The sequence below is a fragment of the Athene noctua genome, chromosome 27 (genome assembly GCF_965140245.1).
Source record: "Athene noctua chromosome 27, bAthNoc1.hap1.1, whole genome shotgun sequence".
Lineage (NCBI taxonomy): Eukaryota > Metazoa > Chordata > Aves > Strigiformes > Strigidae > Athene > Athene noctua.
Genome location: NC_134063.1, coordinates 3,243,592 through 3,269,077, shown reverse-complemented (window position 1 = coordinate 3,269,077; position 25,486 = coordinate 3,243,592). Strand labels below are relative to the sequence as shown.

The following is a 25,486-nucleotide window of genomic DNA, read 5'->3' as shown; positions in this document are numbered from 1 at the left end:
GTGTTGTTTGGTCTCAGTAATGTGCTAGTCCAGAGGGAAGGTACGTGTGGGCAGTGCGGTACTTTTCCACCAGGAAGGATCACTTTGTGAGAGAGTTTATTGGGGATGTAACTGAATTAACAGACTTACCGAGTTCCTAGAGAGAGAAGTGATTCAGTGTGAAGTGCTCATCCAGAATGCCCTTGTGGTGATGAACACAAGCTCAGCCTAAGTGGAGCCTGAGCTCATCCCCAAATCCAGCCTTCAGTTCTGTCACTGAATTTCTAAGAGATTGTCAGGCTCGTCTCTGCTCAGAGCTTTGCCAGGGGTTGTGCTGGGAAAGTGAAGGCAAGATTGACTGAAGAGCAGCTAGAGTTCTGAAAAATAAGCTTGTGTGGTGTGTTTTGTATAATTGAACAGCCAAGTCAAATTCAAAGAAGATTTTAAAGTGGTTCTCCCTCACCCCTGGGAGCAAGTCTGAGATGTTAGCTCAGAAGCAGCTTTAGCTGGAGAGGTTCTGTTACTTCCTCCTGGGTTTCTGGCCATGCAAGTGTGTGACCTGGGAATTTGTCACCTCAGTCTTTCTACGGATACGGCTGTATCCAGTTACTGGATGAAACTGTACAGAACACTTCCCTAAATGTGGAGTGGGGGCACTGTGGTTTGGTGTTGAGCAGCTTTACAGGACCTGCTCTGGCAGCACGTTACACAAAGGCAGGAATGAGTCAGCTCCCAAGTTCTTCCCCCAAAAAACCCCTGAAACCCCCTGGGTTTTAAGAATACCCTGAGAGGTGAGGTGTGTGAGTGACTGCTTGGGTGGCAACTGTAATGCTGCTGTTTGTTGGTTTCGTTGGTGGCTTTTAGGTTCAAAACAAGGTTTGTTGTGGTAGTTCATGGCTGACCACATGTTGTTCTCACCTGCCACCTGCAAGGACTTTCTGTTAACCTAAAAGGAGAATTTTCAGAGCTCATTGAGAAGGGATCTTCAAGTCTGTTCAATTTTGGAAGCTTGTTATTTTGTTTTCCAGATGTCCAAAGAGGAAGGAAATGAAGAAAAGGCAGAAGATAACTTAACTACCTTGTTTCCTGGCCAAAAGAGGAGGATATCTCATCTTGTCAAACAAGGAAATGTAAGTGCAGCTTTTAAAAGCAACAGTTTAGATTTTATTTTTTTTTTGAAGTGAGGATTTTCTGTCCTGTTACAACACTGGAAAGTGGTGCAGTCCCAGTTTCAGGCAGCAGCATATGAGTTCTTTGTGCTGGAATCCGTCTGTGTCAGATTTCTTTCCTCCCCTTCCTGATTTCTGAAAAATGTGGTTAGGCATTTGTTACAAGTGGCAGCAAAACTCCAATAAAACCAAAGGTAAGCTGTGGAAGAGTAAATGGATTCTGCACCTTGTAACTCACTGGGATAGATGGAGAATTTCATTTTCTACCGTATAGCTTCATTCAAGCACTTAGTTAAAAATTAGTTGGACACAAGGTCAGTCTGTGTCTGATAGTACTTTGCTTTGCCTTGAGGACCTGAAAGATAGCTGTAGGAATTCTCTCAGATGTTTAAAACCCATTACCTTATCTGTTCTGAATCAGCCAAGCTATCAACAGTATCTTGTTTCACAGTTGCTTTCACAGTTTTGAAAATACTTTCAATACAGAGGAGAAGAATAAAAAACCGACAAGACATCCTGATTTATTTTTTTTTTTCTCACTGGGATTTTAATTCATGTGTTCTCTGAGGGTTTAATGTGTTTCCCTCCAGGTGCTGAGCACAGATTAGTCAGTTTTATGTTCCAGCAGGGTAAGAGTAGAGCCTTATGCACTGATTTGAGCTGGGTAGTCCAAATTAATTGTTCTTCCTTTCCTCTCTGCCTAGAAAAGGCTTCTTTGCTTTTAATAATTTGAAGCCCTGAGGTCAGTACCATGTGTTTTATTTAACTACATATCTTCAGCCAGTTCATGTGTTTTGATAAGGGCCCTTTCTTCCAAAGTGAAGAGATAAGAGACTGAAGCAAATGGGTTGGAAATTCATTAACTCAAATATTTATTGTAAATAGGTGCCTTTTAGACATGTACAAATCTTTAAATACATTTTTCTTAATGTGACAGCTGATCCCAAAATGCTTTCCAAAGTTGTGAGTCCCAGCACAGCCATTGCATGGGCAAACAGAGCCGATCTGGTGTGCTCAGCAGCAGCTGCTGTGAGCACACACCGGGACGTGCGTTCCCTGGGGGACCTCAGCTCGGCGCTGCTGCCAGCTCTGGTCAGGAGGTGCCGTAAGACCTGAACTGCTGCTTTTATGCACGGAGTTGAGACCTGTGTCCCTCCCAGTCGAATATTCACTCAGTCTTGCTTGTGATTTATAGCTCGAGGACTGAGCAAGCAGAAGAGGAGAGAGCTGAGTTGTAGTTTAGTTGCCGGGGGAGATGGTGGGCCAAAGGAATTGAAGGTGAGGCAGAAAATGAGTGTCCTGTCCTGCTCGGAAGTCTGTAATTATAATGTCTGACTGCACTCAGTTCGGTATCCAGAAGCTGGTGTCAGCATCAGAGACAAGGAATGCAGGAGGTGCCAGCTTGCCCCCAATTTGCGGTCTCAGAAATGCCGTGTTACACGTGGGCTGTGCGAGTGCACCCTTCTCTGAAGAAATTTCAGGAAAGAAGGCCTGTTTCTCAGATTTCAAAGGTTATTAAGTAGTGTGGAGAAGTTTGTACTACTGCTGCTTTTCTTGTACTTCTGCTAGAAAACTTCTCTCTTTGCTGACATAATTTCTGGCACCTTTCCTGCAACCTAAATTTGGACATCAAAGAAAATGCATGTGTAACTTGTTTGTGCTAGTAACAGCTGAAGCAGTGAAATGCCTCCAGAAGTAGGCAGGGGCAGAGCCTGTTTAAAATTCAGAGCCTAGTTTATGTAATTCTCTAGTCCCATAAATATGTATATGTGAGAATTTTAAGTAGCTACAGGAACTACAGACCTGAAACAAGGCTGCTGAGAGGTGGGGAGCTGCTGTAATGCAAGGATAGATGGGATCTGGTTCTTCAGCGTGGGAAGGACGGAGGGAGAGAGCTGTAAAACTCATCATAGTGTAGCAAAGGGGAATGGAGAATAGTTGGTCACTTTTTCATTGCAATAGAAACCAAAGAAGCATGCAGTAGGCAGCACGGAGCTAGATTAATTTTCTAGTGCAAGACTGTAGAGCTGAGACAGAGTCCAGAAGTGGGTTAGACACAGTGATGGGGAACATCATGCCATTAAATAAGCAGTTCAAATACCACCTACCGATTTAGGAACATGCCAGAATGCTGGGAGGCCTTGCCAGAGGGTGAATCATTAATGTCATGGGTTTTGGTAGGTCACTCTAAATATTTTCTTTTTTTTTTTTTTTTTTTTTTTTTCTGGAAGACGGCTGGGATCTCTCAAACACCTTTGCTGACAGAGAGGTGTTGAGGGAAAGAGACCTTTCTTGGGTGAATGGAAGCCAGAGGGTGGGGATTGAGCAGGTGGATGTGCTGGCTCTCAAACCTTTTTGTCTGTGCAGGCAGAGGTCCCGAGCAAGCCCGTAATCCGGCCGTACCGTCCCCCCACCGCTCAGGAGGTCTGTTACCAGAGGATCCAGCTGGCTCAGCAGCAGGCAGCACAGCTGGCTGTGGCCGTTCAAAAGGCCTCTCTTTCTTTGCCAGGAGAAAAGAGGAGGATTGCTCATGTGCCAAATGTAGCCCTTTCTGCAGCAGCCAAACAAAGTAAGCCAGCAACGTTATTTGTGATCACTTTCCTGTCCTCCCACCTGTTAAAAGATACTGCCTTCTGTTTAGATTGCTCCTGAGCAGATGTGAAACCACCAGGAGATGTGTAGCATTGGCCATGACTTGAAGCTTTGCTGATAGTGACCAGTGGAAGGTCTTGCCCTTGAAAAATTCCATCCTGTTCTGAAAAGCAACAGACTAGACATACAGCCTCGTTCCCCCATCTGTCTCACCCAGTCTCCCTCACTTCAGTGTTCTTTTTCTGTTTCTTCCTGGGAGCATGTTTACTCCACATTTGCTCTTCCACTTAAGCCTTCAGAGGCGGCAGGAACAAGAGGGAAGTACTAATTAATGCTCATTGGTATCCCTTTGTAGTAGAGCTGACGTGATGGGCAGTTAGTGCACTGTAGCTGACAGGGTTACCTCTTTAAACTCTGCTGACTCAGTTACCCCAAAACAAACAGAAATGAGGCACGTTTCCTGGCAGAAGGTTCCTTCATCCTTGCCTGGAAGGTGGTAAAATTACCCAATTTGTATCCCTTTGGAGGCTTCCATTCGAAAAAATCACATCTTGCAGCATGGGCCTTTTATAGTAAGTTCATTCTGGCAACTTGAAGCTCAGTTGTAGGATTTCTACCTAAATATGTTTTCTGTTTCTCGTAGACCTCACGAGTAGCAAGACGACTGTTGCTGGCAGGAGTGTCACACCTTCCAATGACTCTGAAGCACCCACCCTTTCTCTGAAGGCTTGCACCTTAGCTGGAATGGCTTCAAAGACCACCAGCACCATTGTGCCGAAAAGGATAGCACATGTTCCCTCCTTACAGGTAAGAGAAATTTGGAATCTGAATCTTTCTGATCGTTGCAAGTTGAGGGTGGTATGTTTAACCATGCTGCTCCAAACTTCGCGCTCTCTGAAGAGTGGTGTTTTGATTAGGTTGATTAAATGGGTTTGTTTCTTCCTGTGGTTTTCCTTGATAGCATTGTATAAAAAATTAAACACTTGAGGTGTAGGAGCTTAAACAGATAGAAATACTTAAGGGCTTCTCTGATCTCTTTGAATATTGATCACACATCTTCTGTTTGAGTCTTCTGTCGTGCTGTCTGGCTAGGTGTGTCGCTGTTTGTGTCAGGAACTTGGAGCCTCTCGTGTTCAAAAGGCATGGCTGGATTAATGGCCTGCCCAGGCTTTGTGGGCTGTACTGACGAAGGTGGTTATGAATAATGTCCCGCAGTGACCTGTATAGTTAAAATGTGATCATTCAGACCTCAAGCCGCTGTTAATATTTGAGAAAAAAGCCTCCTCTTTTTTTTTTTTTCCCCCCCTCCCCGGGATACCTGCCTAGCCTTTGGGTACTTTTGCTATGAGTTCCTTAGCAAAGAAGTCTCTCCTTTCCCGATGAGCACTGGGAACGCGCTACTCACTAAGACAATTCAAAATAAAGTTCCTCATGTAGCAGCGTGTGGATGGCATAAGAAGCTGATTGCTGGAGTGGATGGCAAGGAATGTGGTTAGTGTTAGGATTTGATTAAAGGTAGCTTTATTGATGATATCTTGTGTCAAGGTATGTCATGACATGCTCTGATTATTTCTATAAGAGTGAGAAGTCATCTTCTTTCCCTACCCAAAAAGCCACCATAGTAACATATAACTTGAGGCTGATTAAAAATAACAGAAACAACTGAAGGATAAAATATTTACCAGTGTTATAGAGGTTCTTAAGGGTTGCGTATTGGAAGTTGAGAAATATATATGTAATGAAAAGGACCAAATCCCCTTGAACAGGACATCAAAGTGGAAGTCTCATGAGGAAAATGGGACCTCTTTCATAGAGACGGGACCGGTTGCTCCCCTTTGAACTTGATCATAACTTCTGTAGAGCTGTTTTTATTACAGATTGCAACAGATGGTTTGGTTAATGGATATCTCTTGGGCGGGATGGAGAAAGAATGACAAACCATTGGGTGCTTTAGAGGTGAACATACAGTTTCTTCTCTGAAAAAGAGGCAAAATATGTGATTCGGGGGATAAACTGGTTTTAAATGGAAAACTGCAGTGGTAGGTTGTAACTTCGTCCAACATGTGGGTTTTATGCCTGAAGAACATGTCGTTCAATTTAAGAGGGGAATCCTTTCAGGAGCATCCTGATCAGCATTAAAAAAAGGAAGAAGAAACCCAATGCAGTAAAGCTACAGGAATCCCACAGACAATGTGATGATATAGCTGGCTGCCAGCCTGGCAGGAGTGGGCCTTCCATTCTCTCCTCACAGCCAGAGTCCCAAAAAGAAAGCCATATCTGTTGTGCACAGAAGTGGTGTCATGTGTTCATGTCTCCAGTTGGAAGTGTGGTGCTTGGTACCATCCTAATCTTGAATCTCTTAATGTAAATGTCGTCCTTTTCATGGTCTGGAATGCTTGTACGTGTAAATGTAGTGTTGTGACTAATCACTGGGAGACCTTGGCTGCTGGATGAGTGGTGTAATGAACTGTGGTTGTTTTTGAAGTAGTTCAGATACTGATGGTGACACAAAAGCTTCAAGTGGTGTTTTTAGTACCAAAACTGATGCATGTTATGTTTAGCTTTGAGCAGATTTTCAGAAAGGAAGTCATATCACTATTAATAACGTAGGAAATGAGAGTCTCAAAGCAACATACTACTTAAACCCTGAATAGCCTCTTTCTCTCTCCCTGTCTCATCTCTAGAGCGCCAGCTTACAGAGGCCTGTTATTCCCACAGAATTTGGTGCTAAAGTCCCAACAAACATTCGTCAAAGATATCTCAATCTCTTCATTGATGAGTGCCTCAAATTCTGCTCCTCCTCCCAGGAAGCGTTTGACAAGGTCTGTACTGATGCTTGCTTCTTATGAATAAAGTCTGCAGCAGAGAAGAACATCCTCTGCCTTGGCTAAAACCTTCTAAAATTGCAGCAAACCCAGAAAACTCATACACATACACATGCAGTTCTGCAGAGGAGACTGGCATTAAATAATTCTAGACTAGACAGCAGAAAGTGTAATTCCAGTGGGGGTTTCCAGTAGGAAATCCCATCTTTCCCTTCATCAGAAAGCAGGCACAATCTTTTTAATAAGCCCTGAAGAGGGACATAGGGGAATGTGCCTTACGTCAAGCTGGACAAAAAGGCCTTTCCCTCTGCTAGAGCAGCAAACACCTCCCGGAATCTAAATCTTCAGCAGAGGTAAGTGTTTGAGATAAATGTAATTGGTAAAACTTGCTGCATATGAACTGTGAGGCTTTTAAGGAGCCTTGTAGCAGTAGGGAATAGTATAGGAGGATTTCCAAAAGCAGAGTCGAGAAGGTAATGTGTTTTATTGGAAAACTTTGTCCATTGATGTCAGTTGGGTATATGTGGGACATTGTGTGGTGTGTTTTGTAACCAAAGCAGATGCCACAAGGATTTCTTTTGTGGGGTTTCACCTTCACAGCTCTCTAGAGAGAATGTTCCTGTTGTATCCAAGGAGTTCAGACTTCCTTTTCTTGCCAGTTAACATCTTGCACTGCCACTGAAGTGGGGAAAACAGGCCTTCCCAGGCAGCTCCAGAACTGCTTTGTTAATCTGTCAGGGAAGGTTTCACATGAAAAAGCTTCTTCCAGCACTTCGTTTAACATACAGCTTATTTTTTTTTTCTCTTACTCACCTAAGGCGGCCCCAGAAGCAGTACGTATTTGTGCCATGTTCCACTTTATTACTCGATGGGCATTTTTTTTGCTATCATACTTGGATTCTGTATTTTAAGAGCCAAACATTTATTTTCTCCAAAAGCAGTAGAGGAAAGAGAGTATGTAGTAATGAATTGCATTGTTTGCAGGCTCTGTCAGAAGAGAAGGTGGCTTATGAACGTAGCACCAGTCGCAACATCTACCTGAATGTGGCAGTGAACACCTTAAAGAAGCTCCGAAGCCTAGTGCCCAATTCCCCGTCCAGTACGAACAGTACGTACCACGTTTGTGGTTTAATAATCGGAGCCCTGCTTGGATTAGAAGCCACGGAGAGAAACTTGTTGAAAAGACAGACCCATTTCTCAGAAGCATTATGCTGAAAGGCAAACAGCTTCAGTTAGCTTTTTATAGTCTGGCAAGCTTTAATGGGCCTTCAAGAGGCAAGTCCTGCAATGCTTTGTTGGCTGTCTGAACCTAAATGGAGATAATGCCACATGGATTTTTTTTTTTAGCACAAGTTCTTTAAAATGAAAAGCCCCGCTAATGGAGTAACTTTCACATGATGCCTTCAAAGTGATAGACTCGTCCATCACCGCAGAAATCTGTTACACACATTAAGCTTCAAGAGAGAAACGAAGAGGGTTAAGACATTTCATTATTGGCTCTCGAGAGGGTACATTAAACAATCAATTTGTGCTGTTCTTGTGAATTTTTTTTTTCCTGGTCTCTTCCCTTTTCTCCCCTCTGTCTTCATTACCTTCATGGCCATTAGTCAGAGCGGCTGAACTTGGGAGGCTGGCCTCTAGGAGAGGGCTGCCAGTTAATGATTAGTAAAAAGCACCTATCTGCCATTATCTGATGTGCTGAGCATATTCTAGAGCTCTGAAGCTCCTTTCTAAAAGAAGTTGAAAGATTCTGCGTGGGAGGCTGGTCTGCAGGGACCTAACAACAAAGCTGCTCACTGTGGGTGGGTGATGCCACCGTGCAGCACATGACTGGGTTGAGTTGCTTTGGTGCTCAGTCCTCTCTTGCTTTTGGTCAGTAGGAGGGCTTACTATGCAGAGTAAGCAGGTAGAGCTACCAGAGTTTCCAGGGGAACTGTAAAAATGTCCTTGCTGCCCTTAAAAAAGTTGCAGTGGGCTGACAGTGCAAACAGAAAGCTCCTTATAGTGCTGGAATGAAAATGCTAGGCCACCACCTTACACCTGCCAATTTCTGGAGCAGGCCAAGAATTCAAGAGGATAAATGCAGTCCTCCTTTTGCCGATGTGTAGTGCTCCAAACTCTAGGACTAAAGTAACTTACTCAGCTGGGTACCTGATCTCTGTCCTGTTTTGCTTCTTCCCTCTTCTCACTGCAGAGACAAGTAACAAGAAGGTGGTGTCCCATGAAGCTGTGCTGGGAGGCAAGCTTGCTGCTAAGACAAGCTTTACTCTAAACCGGTCAGGGAGCTTGAGAGCAGAGGATTTAACAGGTAAGACGCTGCTCCTGCAAGGCTGTAACCTATAAATTATAGCTGGAGGTGCAACGCTGTGACTGGGGAGAGCAGGATCTGGCCGATGTATGAAGTGCTGTGATTTGTCTGTGGGCCAGTGTTATGAGTTATTACCTAACTGCAGCACCGTGCTGCAGAGGTGCTTAGTGAATGGTACAACAGCCACGGAGCAGCTTCCCTGCTTTGGGCTGTGAGCTTACTGATGTAGTCTGCGTGGCTTTGATGTAGCATCAGTAACTGTTCAGAGCTGCCTCTTGTGTTTTGGGTATTACTGACTTCTGGGCTTTTATTTCTGTCTGGATTTTACTTTAACTTTCTTGCCCTGAAGCAGTACTTTATAATGTGCCCATCAGCTTAAAAGGCAAACTTACAAATATCTCTATCTGCTCTACGGGGCTAAATTTCACCTTTGTGAATGTCGTAGTAAGGTCATATCGTAGCCAAAGGGTTGTGCCACAAGCATTATTCATGTTGGCTGAAATCAGTTATGGGTATTTTGGTTGCCAAGAGATGTAGGCAAATTGTTGAGGAGATCAGAGGAGAGACAGGGAGGCCACAGAGCAGAAGGAATTGACATGGAGAAAGCTTAAAAGGGCCTGTATAGCTCAGCTAAGCAACATCAAAGGGTATGCAGCAATATTGGAAGGGTTTAACATAGCAGTGAAAGAATAGATATTGAGCAGAGTGCAAGAAGTTATAATTATTCTGTAAAATGAAATGAGCAGCCTGAAGTCAACAGCAGGAAGAAAGCTTCAGATAATTAATTTTTTTACCTAGCTGTGGGTGGTCTTTGAGGGGTATTCTTTAGGCTGTGTTACAAATTATCATTTAAAGCATTTAAAACATTAAAATGGGAGAAGTCTCACGTTGGTAATAAAAAGACCGTTGGAGGAATTCTGTTTTGTCTGTTTTCCAGACTTAATGCTGGTTATTGAAGAGGTTAAAATGAGCTTGTGACTAGATTTTTAAAAACGCTGCCCTGATACCTGTTTCCCTGTCAATCCTGAATAAAGGCAGTGGAAGCAAGTTCAGAATAGTGAGAGTCCCTGCCAGGAGGCTTGATAAAGCAAAAAACAGTAAGAGAAACAGCCCCTACTTAAGTGATCCGGCTTCAGCATTGTCTTTGTGTGCAGGAGCTGCCTTGTACCGGCGACTGAAAGAGTATCTCATGACTGAGGAGCAGCTAAAGGAAAATGGTTACCCAATGCCTCACCCAGAGAAGCCTGGCCGTGCTGTCCTCTTCACTGCAGAGGAGAAGAAAACGATTGACTGTAAGCTCTGCTGTCCCTTTTATTCCGCAAGGTTTGCGAGATACATTACAACTGGAGATGCCTGCCCTGCTTGCAACTGGCCTTTTTTGTTTAAAGATGTTCTTTGTTTCTACATGGAGCTGTTTGCTCCTGTTTTGTGATGGGTCTCCTTGGCTGTGACCTCTGGACAGGTTGTGGAGGAGAGGAGTGTGGTTGCAGAAGTCTGATGTGTTTCTAGAGGACGAAATTCTTCAGCTTGCGTGTCACGGGAATGTTGTTTTTTGACACAAGGTTTGTACTTTGTGGCACGTGGAGCTGTGAGGCTGAGTGAGATTTCTAGCTGCTGCCAAAGAATAGGAATTGGTCAGGTTGCCTTCCTGGCCCAGCTGCCTTCGGCCACCCCCTGTGAGGGCATGTGTTTTGCACTTGCTCACAGGTGCAGGTTTTGAGTTGCACTAACTTGGAGGCTGCCTGCTGCTGTTGCAAGGGAAATGGTTGGAGAGAGGCTCCCGTTCAGCATCTGATGACACTGCCCTCTTCCCTTTTTGTGTCTCGGTGCGTATGAACTGCTGTTATGGTGGGATATGGACCGACACTGGGCCAGGCTGGTTTGGTCTGCACAGTTTTCTTCTTGATCTCTTGACAGAGCTGGGCCAAGTAGTTCCCAAAATTCCTTTTTGTAACTGGCCAAATTAATCTGCCAGGTTTCCTCAGGACAGGATGGAGTCATCCTCTGTCTGAGTTTTCTGAACTCCTGCAGCAGGATTTATGCTTCTCAAATGCTTATTAGAGCAGGCTGAGGTGCAGCAGGGATAAAACACATACTTAGGATATATTTTGAGGTGCCTTGCCACACTCCTCTGAGCATCTCTTTGGAGAGACCTTGTTAAAGTGTGTTAAGTGCTCATCCATGTTAACACCTTGTGTCTACATTTGTCCTGTGGTTGCTGAAGCAACCTGTACGAAAGCTCCCTTGCATTAACACTGTCAAGTACTGTATTTGTTAGAGCCCTTTTCTCCAGTTAACGCCAGCTCCTTTATACAGTTCTGAGATCGTGTTCCTGGTTCTGGTTCTGTAGTTTCCTGCAGATGTTTCAGGATCTTTGAATATGTTCTTGGTTAATTAAGGCTATTGCTGGTATTAACAAATGCTGTCACCATGGTCGGTGGACAAAAATGGTCTACACTGGTGTTCTGCAGAGCTGGGAATGTGCTAGCAGCTTAAATGCTCACACGAGAACTCAGGGAATTTCATGGAGATCAGAAGCGTGATAGTCAACTCCTTTACTGTGGCTTTTTGCATCTCCCTTCCCTGAATTGAGGGCAGTACAAGCACAGATGACAGGAGGGAGGAGTCTGTAATTGCCCCCCCAGTGGGCTAGGCTGTGCTGTAAGTGTTCTTGGTTTTAGATGCTGGAGAATCTTTAGCTGTGCCTAGGAAGAACTCAGATGTCGTTTGGAAGTGACAAGTCCCAGATCCCCTGGAAACCAGGCTTGATTAGCTATGATGCCCAAAGAATGACTTACTTATCCTGTTTCTTAAAATAACTGTGTTAGAGTACAATGTAATAATTTGCTGTGGATGGAGAAACAATGCAGCAAATGTTGATGTGAACTGTGCTGAAGCTGATATTGTGCACCAAAACCACGAGGGAGTCTTGTGTTTGCTACAGCAGTACATTTTCAGAGGGATCACTGTATCTTTATGGGAGTTTGAAACCACACTTGGAATCTTTTTTAACAGGGGAAGTTTCACCGGTGTTTGGGGATTGAGTGATTCTGAGTTACTTGTGCTTTGGCCAAGTTTGACAAGTGAAGGATTTCTAGTGACCTGACTCTTGCTTCTCTCTTCTCTTAAAGCCTCCTGCAGGATTTGTTGTCGCTGTGGCACTGAGTACATGGTCTCAGCCTCTGGAAACTGCATTCGCAAAGAGGAGTGTGTCCATCACTGGGGAAGGCTCCGCAAGCAGAGAGGTACAAGCTCTTCAGAGAGGGCTTAGCCACATGCTGGCTGTGCTCTAGCTCTGAATGCAGAGTCTGCCTCGGGTTTGAGTTGCTGTGGAACATTTTGGGGCTTGTTGCGCTCACAGGTTGTGACAGTTCCTAGTTTTGTCACTGGGTGGCCCCGCTGCTGCTGAAATAACCTTGCAAAGAGCTGCTGGGAAGTAGTGGTACAGTCCCGAACATGTGACACTGGGGCTGGAGCAGAGGTTGTTCATCTTACAGTTTAAAAAAAAGTAGAAGAAAAAACAAACCTTCCTGTGCCTTTTGAAAAAAAACCTCAGTGTTTTTAGGAGGCTGACTTGGGAGCATGTCTGTCACTACCCAGGGGAGTTTACTGGTGTTGATTGAATTTGCATCAAGACACTAACCTAGTCTGAGTTCTGCTGTGGTTTTCCATCAAAGCATCCAGGTGGCTTCTGGAGTTTGGCTGAGTATGAGAGACTTAAACTCTTCAGATTGCTGTATACAAATCCATACTGATTTTTCCCCTTTGTTTGACATGTGGTTGCTGTGCTCATCCAGGGTATCTCTGCATGTGAGAGCTGAAGTTTAGCTTGCTTGTTAACAGGACTTCTCTTTGACTCTTATCTCTTGCTCTTTCAGTGCCAGGTGGATGGGAAACTCATTACAGCTGCTGCTCGGGAGCTGTGGGTTCACCAGGCTGCCAGGTTGCTAAAGTAAGTTATTGAGCAACACCTTTTTATTCTCAATGCCATTTGTCCTCTGCTTACAGTGCTGATGGCTGTGTAATCATGGCTTAAGCCTTTAGAAAAACGGTGGCTTCGCTTAAGGGGGGAAAACAAGTACTTCTGAAATATCTTCTGCTATGCAAGTGTTTGGCAGGAAGGAGGAGACTCAGCTGTCTGGAGTGAAGTGGTTCCATTTGTTCTAAGCAAATGCTAGTGAATTCAGCTGCCCAGCAGAAGCTCATATATAGACTTTTTTAGAGAAGCATTGAAGAGGTGAAAAATAAGGGACTTCCTTCTAATGAGCAGGCTTGGGGCCTTGATAACAGTGTGCCAAAACCTTTTTCCCATTTTTTTTCCTTTCCCAGATGCCCATGCTAAAGTAACTTTCTGCTGTAGGCCAAATCTTCTCTTAGTTTTGTTTACTGCATGCCATTTGTTGTATAAAGGGGAGGAACCTTCCCCAAGAGCCTGTTCTAACTCGTAAGTATTACTTCTCTTGAGGAGGGACTAGGGGAAGGGATCCCAACACTAGAAAGCAAAATGGAAAACCTGCTCAGGAATGGAGTTTTGGCCCTTTGATACAGAGATGAACGCTGTTTGGGATACCTTTACACAGATTTTTTTTTTTTTCTTCCCTTAGGCAAGAGAAAAATTGGCTTCCCAGCCTGGCATCACAGGTCCTCTTGAAGTGTTGACTGAAGGGAACAATATGTCTTTTGTCTCTTCCTCGGGGCTTTGGGGATGCTCCTTGTCACTGGTTTCAGTGGCATTTTTCTGTTTGGCAGCTGCCACGCAGGGGCATGATGCAGAATCAAGCGAGAGGGGATCTAAAAGTGTCATGTCCAGTGGAAGGAGCTCCCAGAGCTTATCTGTTATAAGAGATGTTCTTATCCCACTGTTTGAAAGACCTCAAGTGATAATAGGCCAGCAAGGCTGGCTGCAGGTTCTTCTGGACAAAAGACAGAGTTGGGAAGTGAATGCTGGGGCAAAATCCAAGACTTGTTAAAATAAGAAGAATTGTCTGTATAGGCACCCTAAAAGCTTGCCCTGTACAATCTGAAGCACAGATGGGATCAGGCAGGCTGCTACTTCTCCTGTTTCTTTTTCATGTGAAATTAGGATGTCTTTTTAATTAGCGTTCCAAAAAACATCTAGCAGGGAAGTCTGGAGAAATTGATGGGGCTATAAAAACATGACTTCTCCGCATGTTTTTGCATGGCTGTTGTAAACCATAAAACCTCATGGCCTTTTAAGAAACATACAATCTCTCTAATAGTCTCCTACTCAATGAAGCATGCTGCCAGTGCTCCAGGGCTTAGGCGTCCTTTTGCATCTGCCTCCTAGTTGTTGTGCTGCTACAGATCTCTGTTCTGGCTTTCTTGATTTTTATTTATTTATTAATTTATTTTTTTCATCCAAGTGAGCAAGTTTCACAGCATCCTTTGGTAGATTTAAGGTTGGAACCCGCAGCCTGCTCGGGATGAGAGTATGCAATTAGATATTGGGATGTCTGGGCTTCTGGAAGCACAGTATCTTTCAGCTTTGAAGGAAAGCATTGAAAACGGCAAATATTTGCAGCAAGAAACTGTTCTAAGTAACTAGATCCGTAGCTGGTTTGAAAGGCACCTCTGTGTCTCTTCCAAATACACTGGAGATGTGCCTGTCTGGATTATGCTGCAGTTAGCCAGCGTGGCAGGAGATGGCAGGATGGAGCTGTGCCCGTACCTACGGCTCCCCAGTCTGGAGCTGCTGTTCTTTGTGATAACTGAGTCTGCTGCTTTCTCTGCTCTGAAAAACAGAAGCGACTTTTCTGCCCTCCTCTCAGCAAGGAGGAGTTGAACAGTTACAGAACATCAACTAGTGTAGAAAAACACCTATAGTGTGGTTTGGTTTGTTTTTTAATTTCCTTCACTGCCCAGTTACATTGTAGTACAGAGGGATGGAAGGAATTAAGTTGCAAGGGAAAGGAACACTTACTCTCTGTTGGGCTGGTAATCTGCTCTACCCATTTCTTTAGGAAAACAGTCAGATTCGTGGGCATAGATGCAGAATGGATAAGTGTGGCGTCTTGCTCCTGGGAAACAACAAACCGTGTGGCCTTTGAGCAGTGCTGGCTGTGGATACAGGGAGAGATTGGATTCAGTGTTGGCCCAGCTGCCTCTTAACTTCAGATAATTCAGTTCTCTGGCTGCACCTGCAGTAGTAACCTGTGCAGGAAAATATGCAAATCCTTGCTTTGGTTATCCCTCTGCCTGCAGGTTTTAGCTTTACAAGTGCTTCAGTTCTTCATCCCTCCAGCCTTTCTATCCTGAGATGACTGAGGACAGGTTGATTCCTTGTAGGGCAAGATCTGTGAGAAGCACGGTGAGAGAGGCTGTACACGGGTGTAAATACACTGAGACGGAGGGACAGACAGAACTTAAACAGAACAACCCCAGTGGGGAATACGGGAGAGAGCGTCACCTCTGGGTGTGGTGCTGCAGGTTTAATTTGACCTAAAGCTGTGTTAGTGGGCAAAAGGGCAGTCGCAGCCTCTTCCTTGCCCTCGATTACGTGTTCCTGCTTCCCCACGGGTGCAAGGAACCGGATCAGTGCAGTCATTCAGTTTAAAACTCCCCCTGCAAAGAAGTCTTTCAGGCTGACTGAGTAGAGTGGGATCTGGGGCTGCGGAGGAAGGGAGAGTAGGAGTGCCTATTGCAACAGCAGCTCAGTCTTGCATTGGCTTAAACCACTTGTGAAATCGCTCCCTGAGTTTTTCTGATAGCTCAGGGAGCTCTTCTCTCTGGATCTTGTTGACCCTAGAGCTTTAGCTGGGGATAATGAAGAGTGGTTGGAAATACTCTCTATTTATTGCCTCAAGTGCTGGTAGGCAGTAGCTCCTGTTTGTCTGCAAACTCTCTGGTTTTGGAATATGGTAGCTTTTATATGTATACAGGCACCGACATTTTCTGGTACTTCATTACTCGAGTTTCTCTTGCTGTCTCTGGGCTATGATACACCTGATGCTAATGCTCAAACAGGGATGTCTGGGATTAGAATCCTGCACCTGGGCATGTTCTTGGCCACAAGCTAAATCAGGAATCAGCAGCTGGAGTTACATCAGTGACCTTTTCAATTTGGAGTAGAATTACTCAGAAAATTGAAAGCTGCTTGTCCCTAGATGTGTGATGTCTTGCTCCTACGTGAGCTGTCAGTATGGTTCCACTAGCCCTGATCTGGCTTTGGAATCAGGGTTGTGTGTGGCTGTGTTTGCTGTTGTGGTGAACTTCTCAGACCAACTGGTAGGCAAAACTTATTCCTCATTAACCTTTAGAAATGATAAGCCCAATCCTTTTTGTTTAAGTTAGAGGTTCTGTCGAAGTGGACTTTTTGGATTCTTGCTCTTACCATCAACAATTGTCCCCTTTTTAATTTTTAAAATTTTTTTCTTTCTTTAAGCAACATGTTCATGATGGGCGCAAGGAGAGCCTTGATGGCTTTGTGAAGACTTTTGAGAAGTTGCCTACGACCGATGGCTACCCTGGAATCTACGCATTAGACTGTGAAATGGTGGGTCCCTAATGATGGGAATATAAGCAAAATAAAGCTTTTTGGGGAAGGCTGAGATTGTGGTACAAGTGGCTGAAGGAAGTCTCTGTTTCCTTACCATCTTCTTTCCTTTCTGCTGTGGACTCTAAATGATATTAGTCCTGTACATTTAAATTAGTTCTTATTAATGAGTTTTAGCAATGTGTGTTTCATTTGGGAACTGCGTGCACCCTTGAAAAGCTGTAGTTGGCTGGCTGATACGGAGCAGTGTTTGTGGACTGGCCTTGCTACAGAGATGTGCTGCCTTTTGGGAGCCGCAGCACTTCAGCAAACGGGCCCGCTGACACCGTGCTGTGGTTGGCAGGCACTTCTCTTCATGTCTGCTCTGTTGATTGCAGTGCTACACTAAGCAAGGATTGGAGCTGACAAGAGTAACTGTGATCAACTCTGACCTGAAAGTGGTATATGACACCTTCGTCAAACCGGACACCAAGGTGGTGGACTATAACACCAGGTAAGGACAGTCTTCCTTGGGTCAGAGGGCTGTGCTCGCCATCAGGAACTGAAGGGGAACAGCTGGGAGCACTTATTGAAACTCCACTGACCACCACATCCTAATGGCTGAGATGCTTTGGGCCTTGAGGTGTTCCTTTAGTGAAGGCAGCCCTTTCTGCGCTTGCTCTGCAGATTCTCAGGTGTGACAGAAGAGGACCTGGAGAACACAAGTATCACCCTGCGGGATGTCCAAGCCGTCCTACTGAACATGTTCAGTGCAGATACCATATTGATAGGGCACAGCTTGGAAAGCGACTTATTTGCACTAAAGGTAACACGTGTGTCTTGCGTTTACATCTCCTCTGGTTCTTTCCAACCCTGGTGTGTGTTATATGCCTCCTTTAAATGTAGGAACTGTTTATTTCGAAGAACCAGGAGGATACAGATCATGTCTTGTCTCTGAGCTTGTGCGAAGTTGGCTGTGGTGTAAGAGCAAAGGGAGTGGGTCATGTGTGGCACTTGTGGTGTCACCCCAGCTTTTAGTGACTGGTGCTGCCCAGGGTGACAGACCTCTCTGGAGTTGACTGGGGAGGGTGGATGGAGCAGGGCTGGTTGGAAGGACTGATCTCAAATCACTCACCTTTCCCCCCTGCCATATAGTCAAGAATCCTCCACTGGTGTCACCATCCTTTGATTGGCCCAAAGATGTGCTCAGCCAGGCATGAACAGGGGAGGCTCTGGAGTCCCTTGTGCCTTCTGGATGGCCACAGTAGCCGTTTCAGAAACAGCACAAGCCTCTTTGTTGTCTCTCTGACTGGAGATAATTCTCATGGTTTCTCCTCTAATGTTAAAACGTCTGTTTTCTCTGAGGGAGGCTCTCTGCCTGGTTTGCTGTGATTTGTGGTGTTACTTTGATCAAGCAGTTTTGACCTTTTATCTGTCTTGTTTCCTCGTCAGTCTGCCCTGCACATCTCGGCCATCTCTGCTGTCCTGCGAGGGAGGGCTGTCCTCTCCCTTTGCACTCTGAACATGAATCCCCAGGGGCTTGTCCAGGGTCACCACTGCAGCAGGCAGGAACTGAGTCTTTAGTCCGTGCTCACAAGCCAGAGCTTCCTCCAGCCATTCTTTATCACACAGCATCTTCGATGAAGAAGCTGTGGCTGCCAACTCACAGCGATGGTTTGGAAGCAGGAGGTTTTAATGCCTGCAAAGCGCTTTACCTCTCCATGGCACCCTTTATCCCAGCCTCTCAGAGTTCATCATCATCATAAAAAAATTATTTAGAGTTTTATCAGCACAAGATGACTGTGTTGGCCTCTTAGAGGCATGATTTTCTCTTAGCATTGCAGACACTGCCAAGAGAACGAACCCGAGAGCAATATAGCAGAGCATGACAGGCGGTGGCATGTCAAGTCGTAATGTCTGAAGGCTGTGGCAGTAAAGTTGACATCTCGCTAATGGCCATGGCAAGCTCCAAATGGTGATAGCATTTCAATTTTTATTTAAAGCTATATTATCCTGTTTCCTCAGTCTTCCTGATCTACATAAGTAATTATCATTGTGCCTGGGTGGATGCCAAACTTGACTGCAGTCTAGGAGAGATTATCCATAATGTTGGCAGTTTTATACTCCAAAGAGCGTAGCAGGTTGTTTCTGTTAAACTGCAGCTGTTCTCAGGCATTTACAGAGCTGGGCTATGAAACTATTAATGACGAAGTTACGGATTGTCATGCAACATTAGCTGGTGCCTAGGAAGAGTCGAGGCAGATGAGACTGGATTATCAGGGTCCTATCTGAGTCATCCTGTGTCGAGCCTTGCAGAGCTGTCTTTTGGTCAGGCATACGGGTTTATCTCTAAGACCTCACATTTTACTCCTGTACTCAAGATGTGGGACTGCCTTCATCCACGTTCCTTTAGCTCTCGCTGAACATGTATTCTTGGCAACAGACGATTAATCTTGTCTTAGCCTGAGAGTAATGAATTAGTATTTTTAAAAAGCCAGCTTACCCGATGTTTATTGTTTATGGACTCTGTCAGATGAGGCCTTTTGTTCCACCCCAGGGCCCCTTGGTGCAGGGTAGGTGGCAGTTGACCTGTTCAGCATCCTCAGTGTCTCCAGCATGATGACACTTCATACCTAGAGAACAGCAAACCTCTCCTGTGTGCCCAGGCACTTTGACCCAGACATGGGACCAGCCAGGGCCTCCCTCTCACCCACTGTGTAGTTCCTTATGCCCAGAGTACGAGATCTCCTTGTCCTGTTTCATCCTTGCTAAGCCAGTGCTGGTTAAAAACTTCCTGTTGACTCATTGCTGACAGACGGGAGGTTTTCAGGGCGGTTTGCACCTTGAAGGTCAGGCCTTTTCTATAGAAGCAGTGTGATGTACAGCGGGTTAGGTACAGCTTTGACTTGCACATCCTTCCCACTTCTGTCCACATCTTGAGAAGCAGTTGAAAGGTTGTTACAAGCTTTGTGGGGTCACCTGGTTCCTTGGCTTAGGTTTTCATCATCAAAGACACTCAGAGGTATGCCACCTTCTCCAGGCCAGGCTGTTAAGGATTACCTCTCCTGTCATTTGAGTTATACGAACTGAATCAGCCCTGAATTTCTGCTGCTTTGAATGTGCAGCTGGGCAGAGCTTTGAGGTCAGGTGTGTTGCCCGGCAGAGCACTGGGAAGCCTGTGAGCACGCACCCTTCAAGGGGGAGTCATCTTTGATTCAGCCAGAGCCTGTTGCAAGACTGGTTGGGTTGGAGCTTGGTGACAGCATCACACAGCCTGAGAGGCTGACCAGAAGATTGCTTTAGCATGGTTAATCCTAAGGAGTGTCTGTCCCTGTGGGAGAGGGAAAATAAGTATGTTCCTTTCCTGCTTCCTCCCTCCAGCTTATCCATGGCACAGTGGTGGATACTGCAATCGTCTTTCCCCACCGCCTGGGTTTGCCTTACAAACGGGCTCTCCGAACGCTGATGGCAGACTACCTCAAGCGCATCATCCAGGACAATGGTGAGACCAAGGAGGAGCTGAGAGGGAGGGTCTTGCGTCCCATTCCACCTGGATGTGGGCTCCTTGGACCTGCCTTCCTCTGCTCTCCCCAAGCCCAACCCTCTTGCACCTAATCTTTTTTTCTTCCTGCGTAGTGTCTGGCAGTAGCTGTGAATGGCCCAGCATATGAAGTCTCTGCACAGACAGTTTCAGTGTGAGCTCTGCTCTGAGTGAGGGCCAGCAGCACTTGCTTTTGCCCTCTCTGTGCCTAGTGGGGGCCAGAGGAGTGGTGTGAGAAGGCCAGAGGTAGCTCTGTCAAGGCCGTGTCATGCCCTCCCTTCTCTCTGGCAAACTGAGATTGACATGTTCCTTTTTGTCTTCCTTGAGCACATTGTAAACATAATGCTGGGGAAATTGAGGCCTCTCTGGCCTGCTACTCCACAGCCTGAGGGCTTACAGACTAGCGGGACTTCGGCCCTTAACTTGAACAAGGGAATGGTGTCAGGCTGAAGTCCAGCAAAAAATGTGTTTAGTGTAAATTTGTCCACTTCAAATCCACTGCTGTGCCTCAGGGTGATCCCAGATGTGCCTGTGGTCGCTGTCGGTGTAGGGCAGACCCTCATCTCAAAGCCTTCCCCTCCCCAGGCTCTGTGCTGTGGGTGCTGGTGTGGTGACTGCCCTCCTTGTCTTTCTGTCCCCAGTGGAAGGGCACGACTCCAGCGAGGATGCCAGAGCTTGCATGGAGCTGATGGTCTGGAAGATCAAAGAAGATGCTAAAGTGAAACGATGACTTGCGCTTTTCTCTCTCCTGTTCCTCCTCCACCTCTTTGAAGCAGTGCAATAAATGCTCAGAGTAACACTGTCCACCTGTACGCAGCAGCATGCTACCCCAGGCTCCCCATGCACTCGCAGGTATCTATGGGACTTACGGAACTGCTGCTGGCGCAGCTGAACGGCACCAGCTCACTGCTTGCAGGTCCCTGTGTCCAGATAGTGGCTCTCAGATCCTCTTTACTCCACCTGAGGGATACTCTGTGGTACAACAATTGCCTTGTAGGCATGGCAAGGTGGTTTTGCGTAGCGCAACCAGAGAGAACTTCTTGGTTCCTAGGAGAAGCTATTAGAGGTAGGTTGGATACGTGCAGAAGGATATTTCTGGTTCAGTTAAAGGTAGATTTTTTTTTTTATTTTTTTTTTTAATGTAACTTAAATTGCCTCTGTACTCCAATACTGGTAGATTCCTGCAGTGTTTGGAGATGGGGGAAATGGAAGAAGGTTGGGCGGGAAGCAGTAAAGTGAGTGGATTGTGTAGCTGGCGTGTGAATGGTGAGCAAGAGGTGGTGAGAGCCGAGGATCAAGCCATCCAGGAGGAGTCCCACTGTGGAGGAGAAAGCCAGAGCTGCAAGAGAGGGAAGCTGTCTCTGAGAGCAAACATGTGGTGGGAGCAGCAGGTCAGAGAGGAATGAGATGGGGTCAGGGGAGTTACTGCCTGCTGCGACCCAGGCGATCTCTTCAGTGAGGGCTGGTGTCTTGGCTCTGCAGTTGCTGCAAAAGGAGGAAATCAAAAGTGTCAGACCTTGCCCAGACCTCGCCCAGACCTCGCAGAGCTGTGTGTGTAGGAGTGAGGCAAGGGACAGCGGGGCTGGGGCAAATTGGGCTCCCAGAGCCAAGCAGCAACCTGCAGCCCTCCAGGGGAGGAGCCGTGTTGGGGAGGGCAGTGGTGAGAGCAGGCATCGTGTCTTTACGGGTTAGGACAAGCTGTCTGTCCCCCGACCCTGAGCTTCCAGCATGTCTCTGGCAAGCTTGTAGGTAGGGATCAAAATTTTGGGGGGGGGATGTAGGTGCAGCTAAGATTGCACCTAAGGGTGGCCCCTAGCAGTCTACAGGATTCTCACCAGTCTGTCCCTGAGTGCTGGGACTCAATGCAGGCAAGAGCAAAAGCAATAGGTAAAAACTACTCTTTTAAACTAGTTTACATGTTTGGGTGTTTTAAGAAGAGCGGAATGCTCAGTTGTTGTCTGTCTGGCCCCCTGGACAAAATTAACTGTCAAGAGCATGTCTGTCACACTTGGGGTGACTGGGGCAGGAGCACAGGCAGACTGGGTGACTCTGGTGGCCTCTCTCTGCCCAGGCTCTGCTGATGTCGGGGGAACAGCAGAGGTGATGGAAATAGTCCCTGGTGGATGAGGTTTTTTAGCTGAGGTCCGGGCAGCAGCTCAGCCCCGTTATTAGAGCAGCGACCGCTTCACCCCTCCAGCGGGACTGGCATTGCTTCCCCGCGGTGGCTGGTGGGGTGCTGGCCCCCGTGTCCCTGGCATGAGCTGGCTGTGTTGCTCTGGTGGCGGTGGGACAGGGGAGCTGCTGGGTTTTGGTTCCTGCTGGAGCTGGGTCTTGCTCACTCCTTTGTACCGCCGCTGGCAGTGGTGGCCTCAGAGTTTGGGGACGTGTCCCCTGGCATGTCCCGCTGACCTGTCCCACCTCCATGGCGGTGGGGAGGTGTGTGGGGCTGGGCTGTGTGTCTTGGGCAGGGGTGTCCTCCTCAGGCCCCTCGGCGTGGGCCGGAGGGTGCTGGGACATGCACAAGCCCTGGGAGTCTTTCCCTGTCCCACTGCTGTCCTCGGAGGCGAGGATGTGGCTCCCGGTGCCAGACCTCTGCCAGGTGCTGCTGAAGCCACGGGGAGAGCAGGGCCTGCGGGGGCTCCTGTTCTCCCTGAGCCCTTCTGTGTTTCCTCTGCAGTGGCACAGGCTCCCAGCCTGTTCGGTACCCCAAATTTTGGGCCACGCAGGTTCCTGCTGCTCGCCCAGAGCACCGCAGGGCACATCTCATCCTGCTCTCCTTGCAGCCCCAAGCGTGGCAGCCGCCTCCTTCCCTGCCGTGGGGCTTCCACGTGAAGCAGCCTCAGGACACCTTGTCCCCCTCTCCCATCGCCTGTGGGGAACGGGGTGCTGTTCCTGCCCAGGCCGTGGGAGAGATGGAGAGAAAGTTCAGTGCTTCCAAACCAGGGAGGGAAGGTTTGTTCCCGCTTCTGCCTCTTTCCCATGTTTATCCCCCCATTTATCTTCACGCCTGGCTGCAGCGACGCAATGTACTGGGAGCAGCCGATCTACAGCGCAGCCACGTTCGATTTCAGAGCTGGCTCTTGCCTCGAGGTTCCCCCGTTACTCTGCAGGCAGCCCCAGCTCCCCGGCCCTCTCCCGCCGCAGCTGCCTTCCCTGGAAAAGCCGACACGTTTCTAACGTGGGTGCGGCGTGTGGGGTCCTGCGCGGGGAGCTGGTTGCTTGGTTGGACCCCACTGCCTGGGCTTGGGGAAGCAGAACATGGCTGCAGGATGTGCTCCTCCAGACACGAGTCTGCCAGGCCAGGGGACCTCAGTCATTTCCCTTTCCTTTCCCCACTGGGACCCCCTAAAATGAGGTTTTTGGAGTTGTGGGGGGAAGGTTGCCTGTCTCGTGGGGTGTTAGTGGGGAGGCAGCCCGCTTCCCCCGCGCTGGCGGCGTGGGTCAGGGCAGGTGTCAGCCACCCAGGCTGCCCTCACCTCCGCCCCCCGGGCAGTAACACTGTAAAACCCAGAGGTCTGTGGCTGGTAAGAGGTTTTTGGGTTGTACATAACTATTGTAACCTGTAACTTTTTGTAATTGTTTTTTAATAAAAGAGTGTTGGCTAGACGCATGCTCCTGAGTCTGAGTCTGCTCTGCTTGGGGCCGGGTCGGGGAGGACGGGTGTTGGAGCCATCCTGGAGGCAGGGAGGGCCTGGGCAGGCTCTGGAGCATCCCTTCAACTCGCAGCCACTCTTATTTCCTTGTGTCCTCACACAGTAGAGCCCAGCCTCTTCGCAGCTCTCGAGGGTCTGTGCCTCTCCGTGGCACATCATCGCGCTGGAGTGAAACCACTGGGACTCGTCCAGCCCAACCCCCTGGGACTGCGAGATGAGGCGATGCCGCAGGGCCCGGGCCCTATCCTTGCCCTGTGCAAAGCTCTCTCGCCCCCCACGCTGTGCCCTGAGCCCCCGGGCAGCAGCGGGGCAGGTCCCAGCTCCTCTTGTCTCCAGCCCGGAGCTGGGGTGAAAGCCCAGGAGCGCTGGCACCCGCCTCAGCATCCTCCCACCGCCTGGCCGGGCTCCCCAGGAGAGCCCGTATCAATCTCACAAATGGGGCAGGAATTAAAGTGCCAAGTGAAGGAGCTGATTCAGCACGGAGGAAGAGGTGAAGGTAAAAAGTTCAAATAAAAAAATAATAGGCTATTAGATGACCTCACTGGCAATGTGTTTTATTTAACGTGCTGGTGATGGCAGCGGTTACTTAGAATGCTATAAAAGTCACGGCTGGCGTGTGTTCTCGGCCACCTCTGGGGTGGCCCTGAGCTCTGGCATAACCTCCCTGGTGCCGTCCCTTCCCCTGCGGGGGCCCCTCTCCTCCCACAACGTCCCCCTCTTGCATGTCACCCACTGTCAGGCCGGCAGGTTTTGAGGGTTTCAAGAGCCCAGGTCGCAGGTGAATGCCGCTCACCCGGCCTCGGGTGTGCAGATCCACACACAGATGGACAGATGGACACTGGTGCCACAGGTCTGTGTTCAGTATCTGTCTGGGAGGTCAGACTTTTTTTCCCTGGGAAAACCTCCTCTCCCAGATGCCGACACTGGGGCAGCACCAACAGAAACGGCAACCTTCGCTCCTTTGGGATCCTTCGCCTCTGCCTCAGAGCGCAGCCCCTGGGCTTGGTGCTGCCTGTGCCCCGCCACCAGCTCGGCTTTTGGAGGCTGGAGCTGAACTGGGAGAAGCAAAGGAGCAGAGAGCCCCCCGTGCTGTAACACAGGTCACTCACCTCCTGAACCCCTCGCGGAGGCTGCGTGGGCACAGCCAGCTCCTTCAGGGCGAGCTGGAATTTGGAGAGGTGACACAAAGTCAAAGGCTGGGAGAAAAGGCTCGATTTCCACCTGGGGTGGTGCTGGGGTCTTACAAATCCCCCCACTTTGTTCCCTCCCTTGCCAAGGGGTCCAGCCCCCGTCCCCACACGCTGTGCCTGTATCGATCTGCGGAAACAGCCTCTGGCCCCTGTCCCAGTCTAAGCCCTTTACCAGTGAATTGGTGCCACTGGGCTGGCCATGTCCTCGCAGCTGTGACCTGCTGGCTCCCTGATGCCACTGTCAGAGCTTGTTTCAGCTGCAGGAGGAGGGTCCCTGCCCTGCTCCTGCCTCTGCTGCACTGGTTGCAGCTCAGCTTTTCCATGGCTGCTCCTCTCCCTGCCCACGGCTTTGCTTTCCCAGGCAGGGAGGGAATTTCCAAACCCAAATCAAAGCAGCCTCCTGCCTCCTTGCAAAGCGGGGGAGAGGTTATGGGCAGACCAGGGGACTGGCTGGGCACATGGGGTCACAGAGTCATTCAGGTTGGAAAAGCCCCTCGGGATCATCGAGTCCAACCCTCAGCCCGACTCTACAAAGTTCTCCCCTACCCCACATCCCCCCACAGCTCATCCCAACGGCCCTGAAACCCCCCCAGGGAGGGGGACTGCCCCCTCCCTGGGCAGCCTGTTCCACTCTCCAACCACTCTTGCTGGGAAATATTTTTTCCTAATGTCCAGGTCATTACATGGTCTTTTTCTGCAGCTGAGACCGGGCAGCTCATCACATGTAACCCTGCATT

General features: G+C 48.0%; 1 protein-coding gene across 1 annotated transcript in view; it reads left to right on the top strand.

The window, feature by feature from the left end:
* The window catches only part of REXO1 (RNA exonuclease 1 homolog), a 40,772-nt gene extending 17,260 nt beyond the window's left edge, over positions 1-23,512 (top strand). The window contains exons 3-16 of the mRNA XM_074927870.1: positions 1,008-1,109; positions 3,516-3,717; positions 4,384-4,547; positions 6,425-6,562; positions 7,550-7,673; positions 8,760-8,873; positions 10,028-10,165; positions 12,005-12,118; positions 12,752-12,825; positions 16,276-16,386; positions 16,764-16,879; positions 17,053-17,191; positions 19,747-19,867; positions 20,548-23,512. Of these exons, the coding sequence (XP_074783971.1) occupies positions 1,008-1,109; positions 3,516-3,717; positions 4,384-4,547; positions 6,425-6,562; positions 7,550-7,673; positions 8,760-8,873; positions 10,028-10,165; positions 12,005-12,118; positions 12,752-12,825; positions 16,276-16,386; positions 16,764-16,879; positions 17,053-17,191; positions 19,747-19,867; positions 20,548-20,636 (1,746 nt within the window). The 3' untranslated portion in view covers positions 20,637-23,512. The remainder of the gene's footprint in view (positions 1-1,007; positions 1,110-3,515; positions 3,718-4,383; positions 4,548-6,424; positions 6,563-7,549; positions 7,674-8,759; positions 8,874-10,027; positions 10,166-12,004; positions 12,119-12,751; positions 12,826-16,275; positions 16,387-16,763; positions 16,880-17,052; positions 17,192-19,746; positions 19,868-20,547) is intronic.
* Positions 23,513-25,486: the final 1,974 nt, after the last annotated feature.